General features: G+C 37.1%; 1 protein-coding gene across 4 annotated transcripts in view; it reads right to left on the reverse strand.

The window, feature by feature from the left end:
- Window positions 1-19,313, reverse strand: part of ITSN2 (intersectin 2) — a 132,695-nt gene that overhangs the window by 69,901 nt on the left and 43,481 nt on the right. For all 4 annotated transcript variants that reach the window (XM_055400169.2, XM_055400166.2, XM_055400168.2 and 1 more), the window contains 12 exons: window positions 18,821-18,984; window positions 17,293-17,499; window positions 17,067-17,163; window positions 15,728-15,867; window positions 12,933-12,996; window positions 12,235-12,372; window positions 11,686-11,771; window positions 10,721-10,983; window positions 9,720-9,869; window positions 6,955-7,095; window positions 5,761-5,848; window positions 2,620-2,759 (listed from right to left, as the gene is read on the reverse strand). In XM_055400169.2, the coding sequence (XP_055256144.2) occupies window positions 2,620-2,759; window positions 5,761-5,848; window positions 6,955-7,095; window positions 9,720-9,869; window positions 10,721-10,983; window positions 11,686-11,771; window positions 12,235-12,372; window positions 12,933-12,996; window positions 15,728-15,867; window positions 17,067-17,163; window positions 17,293-17,499; window positions 18,821-18,984 (1,678 nt within the window). The remainder of the gene's footprint in view (window positions 1-2,619; window positions 2,760-5,760; window positions 5,849-6,954; window positions 7,096-9,719; window positions 9,870-10,720; window positions 10,984-11,685; window positions 11,772-12,234; window positions 12,373-12,932; window positions 12,997-15,727; window positions 15,868-17,066; window positions 17,164-17,292; window positions 17,500-18,820; window positions 18,985-19,313) is intronic.

A 19,313-nucleotide genomic window follows, 5' to 3' on the forward strand; every position in this document is an offset into this window, starting at 1 on the left:
ATACTGTATTGTACAGTTCAAATTCGCTAATTACAGTTTATAGTCACTATGCTGTGCATTGGATTTCACAATTTTTCCATCTTGCATAACTAAAACTTTGTATCCTTTGTTGTCTTTCTTAAACCAAAAAACCCCAATGCTCTCTTTTTAACCAATGCTTTCTTTTCCTCCATGCTCTCTTTTCACTCTTCTAAAGCTTTTCCCACTCACTCCACCCCTCCTCAGCTCCCATTCATTCCTGATCTGCAGCAGTCCAGCTTCTGGTGGTCACTCAACTGAGATGATACTCTCAAAACGGTCTTCAAAGGTCTCCTTGTTGGCAATTCAATGGATACTTTCCAGTACTAAGTTAACTGACTGCTCTGTATCATTTCTAATGGCTACAGAAAACCTCTTTTCTTGCTTTCTGTAAAGACAGTCACTCTCCTGACCACTCTGACAGCATAGGTTTCATCCCCTTTTAGATTCCTAAATTGCCTCTGATGAAAGCATCAACAAGCAGTGAAAGGTTGGAAGGCAGGAAGCGGAAGGAAGAAAATAAAACAAGAAACAAGAATAATCTGCTGGCCTGTGGAGAATCAAATGCTAACTCAAAGAATCAGACTTGTGTGTGTGTGCGTAGTCCACAAACCATTGTCGAACTTTACTGTGTACATGAAGAAACAGGTTTAAACTTCTGTGTCATCTGAAGCACACATTCTAAGGTCGGATAATCTGGCCATTCATGCAATAACCATAAAGGAAAGGCTGATGTCATCTTTCCATCTACCTTTCTTTAGGTTACAATTGAGTTCTACTTCCTGCCTTCACTGTGTATGTACATTTAAGTGCCCTATTGCCATCCACTACTGAGTAAAATGTATTTAAAAGTCTACTAGGCTCAGCTAGTGGTAAATATAAAGCAACTCTCTTTAAACTAAATATAAATAGGAATTTATTGAGTATTTTAAATATTCTTCGTGCTATTTACACATGAAAAAGTGAACTGCTTATTTACAAATATGATTTAAACATTTTTCTCTGTGGTGCAAGTGTATCTAAATATGAGACCTGATAACCAGACAAAACCAAAGCTGCACCTACATTACTGATTCTTATCACAGTATGGGGAAGCAGCCTGATATATACATGATATAACCTTGCAGTAAATTTCAGTATTACTTTAAACAGTAATTTTCAGTGATATGGGTAAATAATTTAGTCTCACATTCCCTTAGATTCCCTTTTAATTGAATCAGTAATCATCCCATCATTTAGCCTAACTCACAGGGAACCAGGTAATATTTCTAAGTGTCATGGGCTCCTCATGAGAACTCTGGGCAACCTTACTGATTCCTGGCATTAGACTCAAACAGGCAGTGAAACAGCAGAAGGATATTTAAGCAAGCAGAAAGAAAAATGTTTATATTGTATAGGTTATTTCAAACAAAGATACTCAGATAAATGCAAAGAATAGTCTAGTGTTTAAAAAAAGAAACAGTAAAGTAACTCAAAGAAAAAGAGCTAGATATTAGAAAATAACCTTAAGTAAGAGGAAGAGGTTGTTGAGACAGCTTAGCAGAGACAAAAGGCACTGAAGAACAGAGTCATCCATATTCCCACACTGTAAGATAAGGCAGATAAAAAGCCAATTAAACTATGTACAGATTTTTAAAAAATAACGTAGGGAAGATAACTTGGTTGGTTTGTCTGTCCATCAATGACAAATTATTTGGTTTTCTTTAAGCTGGTGTAGAACGTGTCATTAACATTATTCACCTCAAATTTTCCCTCCTTCACTGAAGCCACCATGGTTTCTTTTCTTGATCATACTGTTTACTTTATGGTTGGTGTAACATTATTCTAAATAAGTTAGCAAGATGAAAGTCAAATGAAGAGACAGATTTGCCTGCAAAACCTTGTAATAGTTTATGCTCTGAAAAGTTCACGCTTTGTTAGCAAAGGAGTCACTGAGACTAGTCCCAAATTTCAATCATGTGCCATTAGTCTGATTTTTAGCTTTTAATATTTTCTTTCATAGGTATGGCTTCAGCATACAACTAATACTGCACAGAATGAGAAGCATATGGTATACGTTTTGGACATCTGCTCTTCCACTGCAGCAAATAATGAGTCACGAATCTACTTTTCATGCAAAAGTTTTAGTGCCAAATTATGCTTTGGATTTCACTGGTTATTGCATTATTTCACAAAGGTTAATTAAATTGTAAAAAAAAGAATTTAGTGTGTTAAAAGAGCCTCTACCACCTGGACTATTTAAAATTTTCCATATTTCCTATTTTCAAATTTGCTTAAGATCATTCTGGCTTGAAATCTATACCGACAAATCTAATCTAATATTAATATTGACAAAGGTAATTATTTTTTAAATGTATAGATGCCAATAAAAACAATCATCAAAAACTGGAAACTATGGTAAATTGTATGTTTACACAACTCAATGTTTATAATATATATGGAGAACATTAAAAACAATCTTGCAATTCTGGTGTAGCTCAAATAATAAAATAAATTATGGAAATAACGAACATAATAGCTTTAGTTATTCATTCAATTAAATCAAGACAAGGAAGGTAAAGAGGCAGCAAATTTAAAATGAATATAATAAAAGATAAATACCTTCAGTTCATTGTTAAATGAATCCATTTCTGAAAGCTTGGATGCAGTTTCTTTTTCAAGAGCATCTAATTGTTCTTTAAGTCTTTGGCATAATTCTTCCTTTTCTAATGATTTTTTATGAAGTAAACTGATCCCTAAATCTGAAATACAAACATTACACAGTTTACTTTTTGCAGAAGTTCTTGTCATTACCAGTAATTAATGGTTATTGTCTGGTCAAACTGGTATAACAAGAGACAAAAACTGTACACACATACTGTGTTTCTAGATTCTCTATTTAGTTCCAGTGTTTTGTCTAGTTGTGATCAAACATACATTATTTTAGGTATTATACCTTTCATAACTTATATTTTGATATTCGATAGGGCTAGTCTCATCCTCCCGCTTTTTCATGTCTTGCCTCATCTTGTGTAATTTCTCTTCTAGGAGAATTTGTGAATTATCATGCCAAGTAAAGAAATCTGAATTAAACAATATATAGATGAATTAGTAGAGAACTAAACAACATCTTTAAAATGTTGAGCAAGTTCATTCAGGAGTAGAATATAATATGTAGCTACTTACCCAGGAATCTTTTATGTCAATCAGTAAAACTGTATGGCTGTGCTTTTCTTTATTCATTTAACAATGAGAATGCTAATGTGAGTGAGACCTTCCCCCATATTTTCTGAATAAATAATTTTGACATATAGTAAAGTTACTAATTTTTATATGCTGATTTTAAATCCAGGCACCTTGCTAAATTCTTTTATAATTCTAACAGCTTTCCAGTATTTCAATAAATATTTAATCATTAAATTACACATCTGTTATATGCAAGGCCCTGTTCTTTGTTCAACAGTAGGTAAAAGTGAAAGATAAACATGGGTCCTATTCTAGTGGGAGACAAGCATTGGGAAAAATAAAAGTCAAAGAATATTCATTCTTAATATTCAAACTGAGCAACAGTAATAATGGATGCTTTTATACCGAATGTGATCATAGACTATCTACAAGCACCGTATTGGTTAACTGAAGGAGGCAACGCCGTAGTGCAGTGAGCTTTAGAGTCAGACACACAAGAATCTGAACCTACTATTAAACGATCTTGTGTGTGTGCCAAGTTGCTTAGTCACGTTAGACTCTTTGCAACCCTATGGACTGTAGCCCGCCAGCCTCCTCTGTCCACGGAATTCTCCAGGCAAGAATAGTGGAGTGGGTTGTCATGCCCTCCTCCAGGGGATCTTCCTGATCTAGAAATTGAACCCATGTCTCTTTCGTCTCCTGCACTGGCAGGCAGGTTCTTTACCACTAGCGCCACAATCTTGGGTAACAAGCTGAGACAATCTTGGGTAACTTCTTATTCTCTCTGAATCTCAGTTTTTCCAAATTGAACAATGGGAATAACAACAACTACTTCACAAGGTTCTTGTAAAGATGAAAGGAAATAATGCATGAAAACTGTCTAGCATGGTGCTTGGTGCATGGCTGATAATTTTAAATGGTTACTGTTATAGAGAGAGGAATCTAAAGGATACGGGGTACTTTGCAAACTCCAAATAAGAGCTTCCTATTCTGGACTGGACTAGAACAAAGATTAATAAATTTATAAAAGCTAACCTGAACAAATTAAGAAATAAGGCAAAGGAGCAAGACATGAGAGGCCAAAATACCACTTCATTATTAATAAAGCTGATGTTAGACAGCATGGTTATCTATGCTCTACCAGAAGCATAGCTCTACTGGGTCCCTAACAAGGCAGTCTACATCCTATTCACAATTCAGATACTGACAGTGAGGATGACATACTTCGTACCCTGCTCCCATCAGGAGGGCTGTCTTATGTTGCCTCTGGAATGCCTGTGAGGGGTGAGGTGGGAGCTGATACACTTTAAATAACCAAGAAAAGAAAGCACCCTGTTCCAGGAAGATGGTCTGAGAAGAGACATCAGTGGAAGGTGGGGGACATGATAAGAGTAGTTCACAAGATTGATTTTTCTATGCCTGGTGCTTCTTCCATGTAAGGGGACTTTGACGAGAACAGCAGTTCCAGCTTCTTTCTAACTCTTACATAATTGGTGAGATCAAGATAAGGACCTGGGCATATGTGGCCTATATCTTTCCTATCCCTTGCTTTCTTGAGGTTGAACTGCCCACAGGAATCTGCATTCTATTTTGTTCACGCACGCAATATCTTACATTGGGCAGCTGTACTGCTCACAGATAAATCATGCTATCTAACATCAGCTTTATTAATAATGAAGTGGTATTTTGGTCTCTCATGTCTTACTCTTTTGCCTTATTTCTTAATTTGTTCAGAACTTGGACAAAGAAGAGAGGTAACTCTACTTAATTGGACCTCCTCAACAACCAGAAGTGTAATAAAGAGCTGTAAAGTGAAAAACTGGCACTCAGTGGGAGACATTTAGGATATTTTAGCTAGTTTTAACACATTTGCAGAGTTACTTTTCTTTAAATAAATCTTTCTTCTGCTATGCTATTATTGGCATGCTATCCAACACAGAGATTTTTTTTTTTTCAGTTTTCTGGTTGAGACTTGAATCAAGAGAAATGTTATATTCTTACAAATTACACTGGAATATTTTGTTCCACAGATATCAGAGGGCCAAGCTGGTAAAATTCTTCACATGAATCACAAAGTTAGATGATTTAAAGTCCCAGGAAGAAAAAAAAAAAAAAGTCCCAGGAAGGGCATGCCAGTTGCTTAGGCCTATCACTGCTGTACCCTATCACCCTAGAGTCCGACAGGTTTGGCTTCATAGCAAAGTGTCCTCATAATCAGCTCTTTCTACAATTAGTGAAGAGTCTTGCCAAAATGCACAAATAGCATTGTGTTCAAGTCAAACTGAGGTCTTGTTTAACTGTAATCTAACATTTTCTTTAATACTTAAAATAGATAAATAAAAATGGTGTGAAGACAGGAAGTGAGACCACAACTGTTACTTTATTTGCATTTACTTTTTATTGCTAAAAATGACCCAACATGTGACCATTTTCACATTATTTTAAAAAGTTTAGCTATAGTAAAAAAAATGTTATTTATAATAGAATGATGCTATTTTTTAAAAGTAGCAGAGTATGCCTGACACATTCAGAAAAGAATAAAGAATAAAAGAGGCAAAACAAATCTTAGAGACTTACCAGGTGTGTTACTGAGCTGCATGTTTTTAATTCTTTCATTTAATAACTGCTTCTCTGGCACCAAATAGATAAGTTTATTCTGATACTCCTTACAAAAAGAAAAAGTAATACCTGATTAAAACTCTGTCCCACTCCAGTGTTCTTACCTGGAGAATCCCATGGACGGAGAAGCCTGGTAGGCTACAGTCCATGGGGTCGCATAGAGTCGGACACGACTGAGCGACGGAACGGAACGGAACGGAATGTCGTCTAAGAATTTTTTGAAAATGTAAAAACATGATTTTATCACTCTTAAAACTGAGTATAGGATTAATATGTAGAATAATATATACATTGCTTACAACTTATAGATAAACTAGAGTGGGATTACACATGATTTAAAATACAAATACTTACACATAAATCCATTTACGAAAGACTGGCTGAAAATAAAAGGTGGTGAAGAAAGCTTTGCTACCAGGGTATGTTGAGAAGCCTGACAATTTCCCATGTACTAAAGGATGAGAACAGGCACAGCCTAAGAGGTGCCTTTGGTATCTGCACTGAATGGTGTGTGGAAGCAGGCCATGATACCCCAGGATGAAGATCAAAGAGGGGCCAAAAACTCAGGGATAACTGGGAAAGCAGGTGTAAATCAGACAGGAAATGTTACTTGGCCTCTTGTCTACATCTGCTGTGAAAAAGTAAAAACATTATGTTAATTACTGTTAGTCCTTACAGAAAAACACATTTGGTTAAGAGGACTCGAGATGCAAAATGCTTCCGGGGTCTCTTTTCTGCACAAATAAAGAGCAGAATTACCAGGTCCCTGAAGGCATATTTAATACTACTACTCTCACCGCAATTCTGAAAGAACAACATTAGGTCAAAATTTCCTAAAAGCAGTCACAATAACCTGAGTTTAATATATATTTATGTATGCATTTATTAAAGACTTAAAACACAAAGTGGCAAATGCCCAGGTAATGTATAAATATTGAGCAGAATTTAGCCAGGTGTCAGGCAGAGTTTTAGGGAGTCCATGAGATTCCTGATAGTCCACAAGGTTGTGTATGTCTACTATCCTTTTACAAAGGAGGTCCCTAGAGGCTACAAGGGGTTCAGGACCCCAAAAGCAAAAAAACACTAGATTAGGAACAGTTATTTCTTAGTAACTGCTCACAGTGAAGGACAATTCAGCAGCCAAGCACTCACCTGAAGCTCCTGTTGAAGCTGCTTGATTTCCATGATTTCCAGGTCACATTGCTTATCCAGAACTTCCAGCTCGGTCTTCTGAGTTTGCTTTCTGAGTCGGACGTCTTGAAGTCTGCCTGAGATCTGCTGATGTTTGCCATTCTACGGGATGACCATATAAAGACACAGTTACATAAAATGCTACTAAGAAATGCTCCCATCAAGAGAATATTTTTATTCAAATTGTAAACATCATTTGTCATTTATATTCACTTTAGGATAAATGTCTAAAACCAAGTTAACTCAAGAGAGTGATTAGCAGGAAACTCTTCTGTCCATGGAGTTCTCCAGGCAAGAATACTGGAGTGTTGCCATTCTCTTCTCTGGGGGATCTTCCTGACCCAGAGATTGAACCCAGGTCTCCTGCATTGCAGGCAGATTCTTAACCATCTGAGTCACCAGGGAAGCCCTTAAGATAAATGCCTAATACCAAGTTAACTTAAGAGAGTTATTAGCAGGAAATGTACCATTCTGAGTATAAGAGCCTTAGATGTTAAATGAGAAAGCGCAGACACAACACATTGAATTTTGTTTTCTGAACACAGCATTCAGACACTAATTTTTAATATTAAAATATTAAAAAATCTCAAAAAATAATGAGGAGGAGAGGGTGCTAGCAAGTGACATTTAGGGTTACCTTCTCTGAACTTCTATTTCTACCTTCAACACTGACAGCTAATTCCTCTAACTAAAAGGGTCCAGGACTTCCCTGGTGGCTCAGAGGGTAAAGAATTAAACCTGGGTTTGATCCCTGGGTTGGAAAGATCCCCTGGAGAAGTGAATGGCAACCCACTCCAGTATTCTTGCCTGGAGAATTCCATGGACAGAGGAGCCTGGCAGGCTACAGCCCATGGGGTCGCAAAGAGTCGGACATGACTGAGCAACTTTCACTTCATTAAACAGTGTCCAAGAGGGCCTCTTTGGCCATGATACTCTTCTCCTATAACAATATTTTTTTCCCCTTCTGAGAAGAAAAAAAAAAGGAACAAAAAATAGCAGAGATTCTCAGTGGAAGCCAAGAAGAAGGGAAAGGTGTTATGGGCTGAATCATGTCCCGCCAAATTCATATGTTGACTGTATTCTCAGTGACCTCAGAATATGACCATATTTGGAGACAGGACCTTTAAAGACTTCACCTTTAAAGAGGCAATTAAGATTAATGAGGTCAGATGGAGGCCCTACTCCAATCTGATTGGTGTCTTTGTAAGACGAGAACATCTGGACAAAAAAAAACAGCAGAGACGCACAGGCAAAGAAAAGACCACGTAAGGACACAGTGAGAAGGCAGCCATTTGCAAGCCAAGAAGAGAAGCCTCAGAAGAAATCAGGCACGTTGACTCCTTGATCTTGGACTTCCAGCCTCCAGACTGTGATAAAATTAACTTCTGTTGTTTCAGCCACCTGGTCTGTGGCATTTTGTTACAGCAGGCTTAGCAAACACAGTAGGGTGAGGGAAAAAGAGGCCACTGGTTAAAAATCACCAATAGTGAGGTTTTTACTGAAAAATCTGTTTCACATTTGAGAAATATATGCTGAAGGGGATATGCTGTGCCCATCCTGGAGTTCATGTTATTTTCTTCAGCAAATAGAAGAATAGGCTCTGGGCTTTTCCAGACTCTGCACATCAATCTGTGCTACTTGCTACTGCTTGGTGTGTTACTCCAGTTCTTGGGGGGACACACAGTCTTAAGGATTCCTCCCATTGTATTTTGAAGAAAAAAATATATAGTCAACATAATGGTTCAGACAAATATCCAAAAGCTACACAAAGAAGTTAAAGTTTTCAGGACTGCTCTGTGGTACTATGGCATGCTTAATAATTGTGGTATGCTTTTCTACCTATTTGAAGGCAAAAAACAGTATCATTATGATGAAAGATACTATGACTTTTTAAAAATGTAATTCATCAGCCAAATAAAACATCAGATTACAATTAAACAAGATGCAAATATGGTTCTACTATACATAACTACATATGTATCTTTTGCAAAACCCTACTATACAATCAGGTCAGGTTTATGGAAATTTAGAGTTGTAGTAGAATAGCATGCCTTACTCAGACCCTTTATATCTTCTCGCCCTGCATTTCAAGCAAAGTCTTTCAACAGTTTAATGTCCCGACCTCTGATGTGTGAAAACTGATAAGCATAATGGCCAATATTAGTTAACAACCATAGTCTTAGAGAACTGAAAGAAACTGTAAGAGATCATTTAGGTCAGCAGTTTCCGATCATTTCTTTTCTTTTTAGCAGTAGAATCCTTTTTTCCCAATCCAAGCTTAGATAAAGCTCCAATAAAAGTGCCAGAGATTATTGTGGCAATTTTCTGTTGTGAAGTGTGGGCAGAAGTGGGGAGAGGAGATACTGTCCTGCCACCTTGGCTCCTCTCTCCCACCTCTTGCTTATCATTCTGTACAACATTTTCCAGTGTGAAAAAACGAAAATCGCTGAACCAGCACAAAGTTCTACTTTACAGATGCACAAAGCGAGGTACAGAAAAGGGAAATGTCTTACCCAAGAGTACACTGCCTACCTTCTCAATGTTTTGAGTCACTATCCTTTTTTAGTAAACTATACTGTCTAGACTGTTGAAAAGCACATACGAAACTATGACTAATTATATTAAGATGTAATATATTCATGAGGCAGATTTAAAAAACAGTAATAATTCTCAACAAGTAACTCTTGCATCATTCAGATAAATTTCACTTAAATCTATAAGCATACCAGTGCTTCCAACTCAAGATGGAGGCTCTTCTTTTTAGAGTTTAACCTGACAATTTCTTCCTGTTCTCTATTTCTTCGACTGAGAAGCTCCTGTCTACGAATTCTCTCCCATTCTAAACGACGTTGTCTTTCAAGTTCCTGTTTTGCGGCCTGAAAATAATGAATCAAAGTTAATTTTTAAATTAACACTTTTTGCATCATTCAAAAACTGATGGGAGGACAAAGTAAAGCTGAGGCAACATTTAGCACTGAATAGACTTAAGGTCGAAGGGTAATTGAGCAAACCTATTATCAATGGACCTAAAGACTTCCACAAAAGCAAATTCATCCACTTTTTGCTTTTCCACAAAAGCAAATTCTGACTGCTTCAAGCACCATCTTCTTGCTGCAGTTACTTTTCCCTTAATAAACAAAAGGACAACTCCATACATATAGATGTTAGTAGGAATAACTGCACCTTTCTTCTGGTATCAGGGAATAAAAAATTTTTATTTACAATTATTTCAGTGGCACTGTAATTTACCTGAACAGTCCTTGAAAATACAGCCAGGTCTCCCAAGGACCCCACAAAGCACCATTTATCCCAAGGATCTGTGTAAGCTCACCCTCTTAATTCCTTTCAAGGCTTTCTTTCTGCCTCTCCAATTACTTGACCTTTTACTCTGGATCCCAAACTTAGTTTCATTTAATGACCTGATCAACTTGACTTTTTCTTCTGGCTCCTCATTCAACTCAGCTTTGCGACCAATCCTGCTCTGAGTGAGATATCACCTGCAGATATGCTTTCTCTACCAGCTGTCAGCCCTGGAAACCCTTCATAAGCAAGGACCCTCTTCTTGCCTTCACAGGGGAAGGAAGATTCAGATTCATACAGGGTAAGAATGAATGAATGAGGCTGAGAAAAATCACAACAAAAAGTACCATTTTTTAGCAAATGAAATGTAGCCACTTATTAAAGGAAATGATTTCCCAGGAAATAAAATAACTTAAAAAAAAATAACCTCTCGTCTTTCTATCTCTTTTCTCCTTTCTTCTTCCCGTTGTCGCTCCAATTCCCTCTGCTTCTCCAAGCGTTTTTCTAATTCAAGTTGTTTCTTCCATTCTTGCTCTTGTAGCTCTCTCTGTTTTCGTTCCCATTCTTCCTTTTCTTTCTGGGCTTTGCGCTCTGCCTCCCTCTGCTGCTGCTCCATCATGGCCTGGCGTCGCTTCTCTAGTTCCATGTTGCCCCGCTCATAGTTGGCTTTCCGCTTGTCCTCGAACGTAACTGAATAAGGTACAGCGTAAGCACTCTTCAGCATGAAGCACTTACCGAACCTATAATCTGGTTTCAACATCCTCATGCCTTGTGGTCATGTGAATGCAATTTCTCTTTGGATACTTCTAAGGATACTCTTAACTCAAACATAAATAATACAATATTTATTTTCTTATAAGAATATTCATTTTGGGAAAAAACTCATTCTGGGAAAAACAAATCACTAAGTTTGAGTCTGTCCAAGAGAAAAATAATTTTACTATTCCTGCCAATAAAAATACTTTTCAATTTCTTTCTCAGAATTTTCTTCAAGGATAACCAAAATTGTATGGCTCTATATCTGTTATATGCCCATAACTTTTTAGTATTTTTAAATATATACACATGTACATTTTCAACCAATATTTAAACTTTTTTTAAAGCTCAAGATTTCATCATAAAGCTTGCTGTAATGCTTTTTCCAAAAGTGGGAAACACTTTAAATTGGACATCTAATACATACACTCTTGCCAAATATATACACCAGTCTCTTCTTCTCAATTTTGACTGTCTTAACTTTATTGATGTCAAAATCCATCCTATTCATCAAATAGTTTCTCATATAGCATTTAATATATTAAGAAAGTTAAAATTCTAAATATTCATTTCTACCTCACAGTAAAATTTAAGAGCATTCACTAAAAAATATACAACTTGGACATTTAATGTTACCTGGTAATTTTTTCTGAGGTTCCTCTTCTTGTGTTTTCTGATACGAAGGCAGAGTTCCGTTAATGGAATCAATTTGCTTTCCTCCTCTAAGAAAGGCAAACAACAAATAAATTTAGCGTTATGAGATCTGAGAATTTTAGATCAGACTATACAGACTACCAATGACTACAGCAATTTAATATTTAGCACATAATATTAAAGATATTTAAAACAGTATGGTCTATAGTTACACTGTACAGCAGTATATGAATTATCAAGCCAGACAGATCTGGATTCAGATCATGGTTCGACTAGTTGCTATTCTTGGGTAAATTTATTCTTAATCTCTTTAGGCATCAGTTTCCTTATCTATAATGTGGTGAAAACACATACGTTCTTCTAAAATCTGCTCTCTTATCAGTGTAACTCACTAAATACCAAAATCAAATGGCAATGTAAATGCTTGACTTTCCACAAAAGTAGAGCAGAGACCTCAGGAAATCCCAGAGTAAAAATCTAGTCTGCCAAACATGATTGAAACAACACCCCTTAACCTTCAGAGACACTCACCTAAAAGACGGAGGGACAAGTTCAGGAGGTAAAGCCAGTGGCAACGGCTGTCCAGCTTTGGCCATATCAGTGAGGTGCATTGCAAGGATGAACTCCTCAGCTTTCAGCTGTCCATCACCATCAATGTCAGCCAGAGTCCTAAAGAAAGTATAAAATTTCACAACTTAGAAAGCCTATTTAGAGTAAAATATTTTCAGAAGAGTTCAATCTTTCTATTTTTAAAGCAAGAGTAATGACAAGAAAACAGCTGGGTTAATATATTTTAGTGAAAAGCACATACAGAAAAGTGAGCTAATTTTTGCCCTTAATTCCCATATCACCAAAGAGAGGGAAGAAATTTTGAAATGAAAAGGGAAATATTCCCTTCAAAAAGGTAGCTTGTCTTGGTTCATGGTTAATTCACTTATCAAATCACCTCACGCTCTACACTGAAAATGAGGTATTCTCTAATTCTCCACAGAAGGTATTACATAAAAGCAAACAAGTTTTACTTGTAAAATAATTAAATGCCAAATTCTCAAGGGTAACATTTTACAAACCAATTTTATTTGCTTGCAGGTTTGCATTAACTGTCACACAGTTGCTTTTGTGGAACATTTTTGAGTCACAAACATTTACAGAAATGGCTTCTTTCTTATGTCTCATTAAAAATCATACAGAATGTCTAGTTAAAATTCATAATTAATGGGCAAACTCACCATATAGTAGCTAGCTGAGTTTGAGAAAGATTTGACTGAAGAAGAGCATTTCTAGCTTGAAAACCTGATTTAGTGGGGAAAAAATACATAAAAGGAGATTCTTTAGCCTCTTAAAGTCATGCAAACTTAAATAGCTGTACTCGTGAAATAACACTGCTGCTATCCTGGGATTTTACCATGCACGAGGCACTGAGCATTCAGTAGTCATCAAAATAAACACATCCCCTGGACCAAGGAGTTTAAAATCTACAGTCAGTAGAACAAAGTGCTCCCATGTCCTTCCAGAAGATAATGATCCCCACAAGTGACTGACACAAAGGACTAAGCCAGTATTAGAGGCCAAGCTCCCGAGCACAGCTTTGCTTAGCAGTTTCAGATTTGCTTTTATCTCTCTCATCATTTCTTTGTCTCTACTCCTCCTCTTATAAATAACGTGTAATCATTCTTCAAGGATCTGTCCTGGGCACTCTGTTCTCTCTGTGCATTTATATCCATTTCTATGACTAAACAGCACCTGGAAGCAGAGGATTCCCAAATGTACATCCACAGCCCAAGCCTCTCCTTTAAGTTTAGACCTCTGTATCCAATTGAACAATTTATGTATGTATTTCACAGGCATATCAAACTAAGTACATACCAAACTACTCTTTCAATCCCCAACTAGGCCTCTCTTCCTAATCTTCATCTCAATCTTCTCTGTGAATGGTATCAAAGGTCATGCAGTAGCTCAAGCCAGAAATCAGAGTCCCCTCTTAACCCTCCCTGTCCTGTACCAACAGGTGCAACATCGAGGCCTACAGTTCTACATCATTGTATGTTTAGGTCCTTCTCACCTGTGAAGTCAAAATCTAATGTCACCTTCTCAGAAAGGCCTTCTCTGTCCATTCTACCATTCAATATATTCCCTGCTTCTATCCTTTTATATCATAACATAATCTGTAATGTAACATTTATTTGCTTGTTTACCTGTTTGTCTGTTTCCCCTATTATGCTAAGTTCTGTGAAGACAAAAGTCTTGACTGCTGTGTCCATTAATGCATAACTCATGCCTAGTACTTAGACGCTTAACAAATATTTGCGAAAGTAATGAATAAAATTGTACCAAAGTTTTCCTCTATCTTAGCTGCAATGGGGGGCTTACTTATAAGAGAGCATCTGATAATAAAGATAGCTAACATTCATTGAATGCTTACTATGCATGGTAAACTGTTCAACTTCTTTTCTCTCCTTCAGTGAGACAAAACAAAAACATGTTTACGTAACAGGCTCCTGATCTTCAATGAATATATTCCAGAAAAGAAAATCTCTCTTGGTTTCAGAGGAACACTCACTCCTGGTGAGCCCGTCTGTGGCTTTTTGACCATGATGAATCCAGAGGCTTCTCTGGTGAAGGCCTCCTAGTTGGCAGGGCAGGTGCCACACCTCCCACTCTCATATGCATAAGCCACAAGTGCCAGAAGAGTCAGCCCTACCCTGCATCCAGCCTGAGTCAAGGGGCATCCGAACAACGCCACACAGAAGGCACACAACTGCCAGCTCTTCCTCATCAACCACTTGCACTACAAAGTCAGCACAGATGCTGCTAAATCCACTGCTTCACTCAACTTTAAGCACAAAGATCTGGATAATCAAAGCAACATATTCTATATGGAACAGACTCAAATATGCCACATATTGTGACAAGCAATCAAATGTTTATATTATATAACTTTAAAATCTTTTCCATTCTTTTTTAATAGAAACCACATACAGGAAATACACTGGAAATAGCTTACAGTCTCACTCAATTAATTAATAATACTCCTCAACAGACTTCATACAAGATGTGAGGTTTTTTTATGTTGAAAGGAAAATTCTTTTATGTATTTTACAATGTCAACCTCTGCTGTACAGCAGAATGACTCAGTTATATACATGCATACCTTCTTTTTCAGTATCCTTTTCCACTATGGTTTATCACAGGATACTGAATATGGATGTGGAATGCATTAGGACCCTGCTGTTTACCCATGTCGTACTTTGCATCTACCAACCCTAAACTCCCAACCTATCCCTCTCCTTACCCTCCTCCTCCTCAGCAACCACAAGTCTGTTCTCGATGTCTCTGAATCTGTTTCCATTTTGTAGATAGGTTCATTTGTGCCATATTTTAGATTCCAAATATAAGTGATATCATATCTGATAAAGCTCTACTATAAATACTTACTTTACTCTGTCTAAATTCTACGTCGTTGCTGAGTGAGGAGAGGGGGGCCAATGAGAAGACCAGAATTCTACTTGCCTAGTACCCTCTGTTTATGTCCACTTCACCATCCTCAATTAGTGAATTTGGATGTCTGTTACAGCATGGACTCAGATGTCCCAGAGGGATCTCAGGTTATCTCAGTTTTATAGCTGCACTTGGGTTGCAGCATTAAAGGGTGAACAATGTTCACTTGAGGTGTTTGGAAGGACAAGCAGAGAAAGACCCAATGAGGAAGGAGACTCTCACAGAAACTGAGCTGAGGCTTAGTGTCACACTCTGGTCACAAAAAGACAAGGAAAATGAGGTTAGACTTTCTCAAGGGAGAGGTCTTCTTCTCAAAACATTGGGTGTGTATCTGTGTGTTTGATTATAAGAACTTTGAACTCTTACATAACTTAACCATTATTTGTATTTATCAAATGACTGTATTTTTTTTGGATGTTAAAACTTTAAATGAGCTACAAAATACAACTTCAAATAGAAGTTCTTCAATAGAAGTCCATAGAAAATCATAACTTTCTCACATTCTTAAGCACTGTATGCCACTTACCTGAGAGGTATCCACTCATGCTTTTGTCAAGACTATTAAATTTTTGCCGATATTTTAATCTTGAAGGCTGAGGAACTGCCCACTCTGAGGTCCCAGTCTTGGGTGAGTTCCCTGGGAGGGAAGCAGTTGAGGAAGTTGAGCTGTAACAAGATTTATTTAAAATTTTTGTTACTAAATAAAATACATTTAAACTTTATAAGTCAGAGACAATAAGAATCCTACCTTCTATAATATAACAGTAATTGCTTTTGTATTTGATACTGAAAAAACAATCTATCCTCATGGCATTTTAGGAAAGTAAATACCATATGAAGTTTCGAATTACCATATACCAAATACCTATCATGTGGCAGGCCCCATACAGTGCTGCTGCTGCTGCTGCTAAGTCACTTCAGTCGTGTCCGACTCTGTGTGACCCCATAGACGGAAGCCCACCAGGCTCCCCCATCCCTGGGATTCTCCAGGCAAGAACACTGGAGTGGGTTGCCATTTCCTTCTCCAATGTGCTAGGGCCTTTATAAATATTATGTCTAATCCCCATGACAAACTTAAAAAGTATTACTGTCTCCATCTTTCATATATGGGCAAACTACAGCTCAGTGATGTTGAGAAAAACAAAGTTACACAATCAGTGAGTGTTTAAGCAAGGATACAGACATTGTTTTAAAGAGTCATTGTTTTAAAGAGTATTATTGTGATTTAAACGAGGAGTAATGAATGAACATTGATGCTTTTGTGCCTTCTGAAATTTAAAGGATACTCAATTAGTAGTTTTTGCTCAAAAAATAATGTGTAATGATCATGAGATGTTTTGAGAAATTTTTTGAAAAGAAAAATATGTAGCTTTGGGCAAAAAATTGACTGATTAAAATATAGCAGGATATTTTTAGTTTACATAAAACAAATTTTTCAGAAGTAAAATACCACAGACAATAATTCTAAAAATAAAATTATTTTATGTGAATTACAAATAGTAAATTTACCTACAGTATTTACATTTGGTCATTAGAAAGTAAAAGCTGGATAAGCTCCAAGTTTAAAAAACAAACAGTCATTTGTTAAATATGCCTTTGTTTGTTGTTTAGTCACTAAGTTGCATCCAACTCTTTTGCAACCCCATGGACTGTAGCCCAACAGGTTCCTCTGTCCATGAAATTTTCCAGGCAAGAACACTGGAGTGGGTTGCCATTTTCTTCTTCAGGGGATCTTCTCAACTCAGGTATCAAAAACCTGTCTCCCCTGCACTGGAGGTGAATTAGGCAAATTCTCTACCACTGAGCCACCTGGGAAGCCCTTCTTACTGAAAGCCTAAAAAGTTGGAAGTTTTAAGTATTCATACCTACTAGATCCTAAATCAATCAGAGACTGGGCTTTCTGTATATTAGCACCACCAAATCCTCCCATCATCAGACTGTAAGATGACGTATGAGGCAATGCTAAAAAAAAGAAAAAGGTTCACATTAAACAATTTCACAAAGTATGAAAAAAAACCTGTATCTACTGGGATGCAAATATAACAGTTTCTTCACATAAAAACACTGACTCATTAGACACAAAGCACTTACTTGAAGAAGAATAAGGAATGGATAAAGGCTGAATGAGACTGGCGTTTCCATTTGGTAATGATGAAGTGCTAACGGAAGGCACTAGGGGAGCAGGCATCAGCAGGGGAGGGAGGGTGGTCCCTGAAGTCGCCGAAGACAACGGTGTTGCTACGGGTGCAACCGGAGGCAATGACTGAGGAATGGACAGATTGGGCATGCTTCCCATTCCTAAGGACAAAAGAGAACACGTTTTCTGGTGCTGGTAAACCGACTATAAAACACAGGACAGAAAACAAGTTTACTACAGTGAGCAGCTGCTATGTTACAGAAACACTGTGGGCAAACTATCAATAGATTTAAAAACTTCATTAAAGCAAGCTAGATCCAGCGGTGCAGGAGGTAAACTACTGCTTTTAATATCAATATTCTGACCTGTGTGAACTGAGGCAATGTCTGTTAAGAAGCAAAATTCTTTTCTAGTGTCATGAATAAAACTAAGTAGGCCTTTTCCAACTACCCATTAGTATCCTTAATGAGAAAATGTGTCACCTGATTGAATGTGGGTTTTTGTGTAGCGATAATAAATACAGTGCTGTTGACTTCACACACACACACACACACACACACACACACTCCTCAAACTCTTCCCTCCCCTGCAAAGGATGTTCTAAATTCTACATACTTAAGGAAACCCATTTATGCATACACATTATGTGCAGGAAAAAAAGCATGCTATCTGTTTCACTTTTCTTATATGCAACACATGTATGGATTCAAGGACAATTCTTTAAAAGGGACAAAGTGATGACTCATTTGTTTACTAACTGCAGAATACAAAGTATACTATATTAATATGATTACACAATGATTTGTTATTTATCTCTAGAATTCACTGCAAGAGTGAAAGAATTTAGCATATTAAGATCTAACATCTGGAGTGGAAGACCGTGGTCAGATATAAAGAGATTCTACTTGAATGTTCCAATGAGTGCTCCTCACAAATAATTAGTAAGAAAATGGCTAATCAAAATTAATGGAAGACTGGTGATCTCAGATCAATATGTAAATTAATAAGCACAAAGTTTCCAACTTCTAGCCCTAAATTTAGCTGGCAAACTAACCTTTAAAGAAATTTCTACTAATGTATTATTTAAAATTACTCCCCAAATTAAACCATTTTGAACTTATTCATATTTTTTGTTATGCATGCAAAGTATAGAGGAAACTAAGTAAGAATAGTATTTAGGATCAGCTATGACTAGCAGGATCATATAATCTATCATCCAACTGGGAATTATGAAGGGGAGCACAAACCAGATTAGATGCCAGAACAACAGGCATAAATCACACTGTCCCTGGGAAAATGGGACACATGGACTCCCAAGCTATGACTGCGACCTTAACATTTCTAATCTCAGACATGAAAGTTAACTTGGGAGTCTGGGGACTGTCATTTTACGCCAACAAATCCTTTTCTGATCCTCAAACGTTATGCCTAGGAATCAAGTTCAACTATCAAATATATTAAACCAAATTAACAAACACATACCAAAACGAGCAGAAATTAACGGAGAGAACATAGGAGGTTGTTTCATAATAGGAGGAAGAACCACCGGCAACTGTTGGCCTTGAAGCTTTAGCTTGATGAGTTTCATAGCTATGGAGAACTCTTGTTGATCCATTTTCCCATCCTTGTTCAGGTCTGATAAAGCCCTAAAAGGACGATGAGGCCGATGGATTGTTACATAGGATCAGCATTACTTTTATAAATGACATCACATTTACACGTAGATAATCACTTAATTAAATGTGAGTTTATAACAAAAAGCTAAAACCTCTACAATAATACTGACCAAAGACAGTATCTAATAAAATACTGAGTCTATGTAGACTCTAGATACATTTGGGATGAATTCCACTGGTGCAAATGTAAAGAAATTATACAAGAGTATAATCATTCTAAACAATTTGTTCAATATTTACCAAATGCCTGCTAAGTGCCTGGCCCTCTGCCAGGCATGGGAATGGAGAGAAGGGTGGAA

This window comes from Moschus berezovskii, chromosome 11 (assembly GCF_049115385.1).
Source record: "Moschus berezovskii isolate FMDL1 chromosome 11, NW_MosBer_1.0, whole genome shotgun sequence".
In the NCBI taxonomy this organism is placed as follows: Eukaryota; Metazoa; Chordata; class Mammalia; order Artiodactyla; family Moschidae; genus Moschus; species Moschus berezovskii.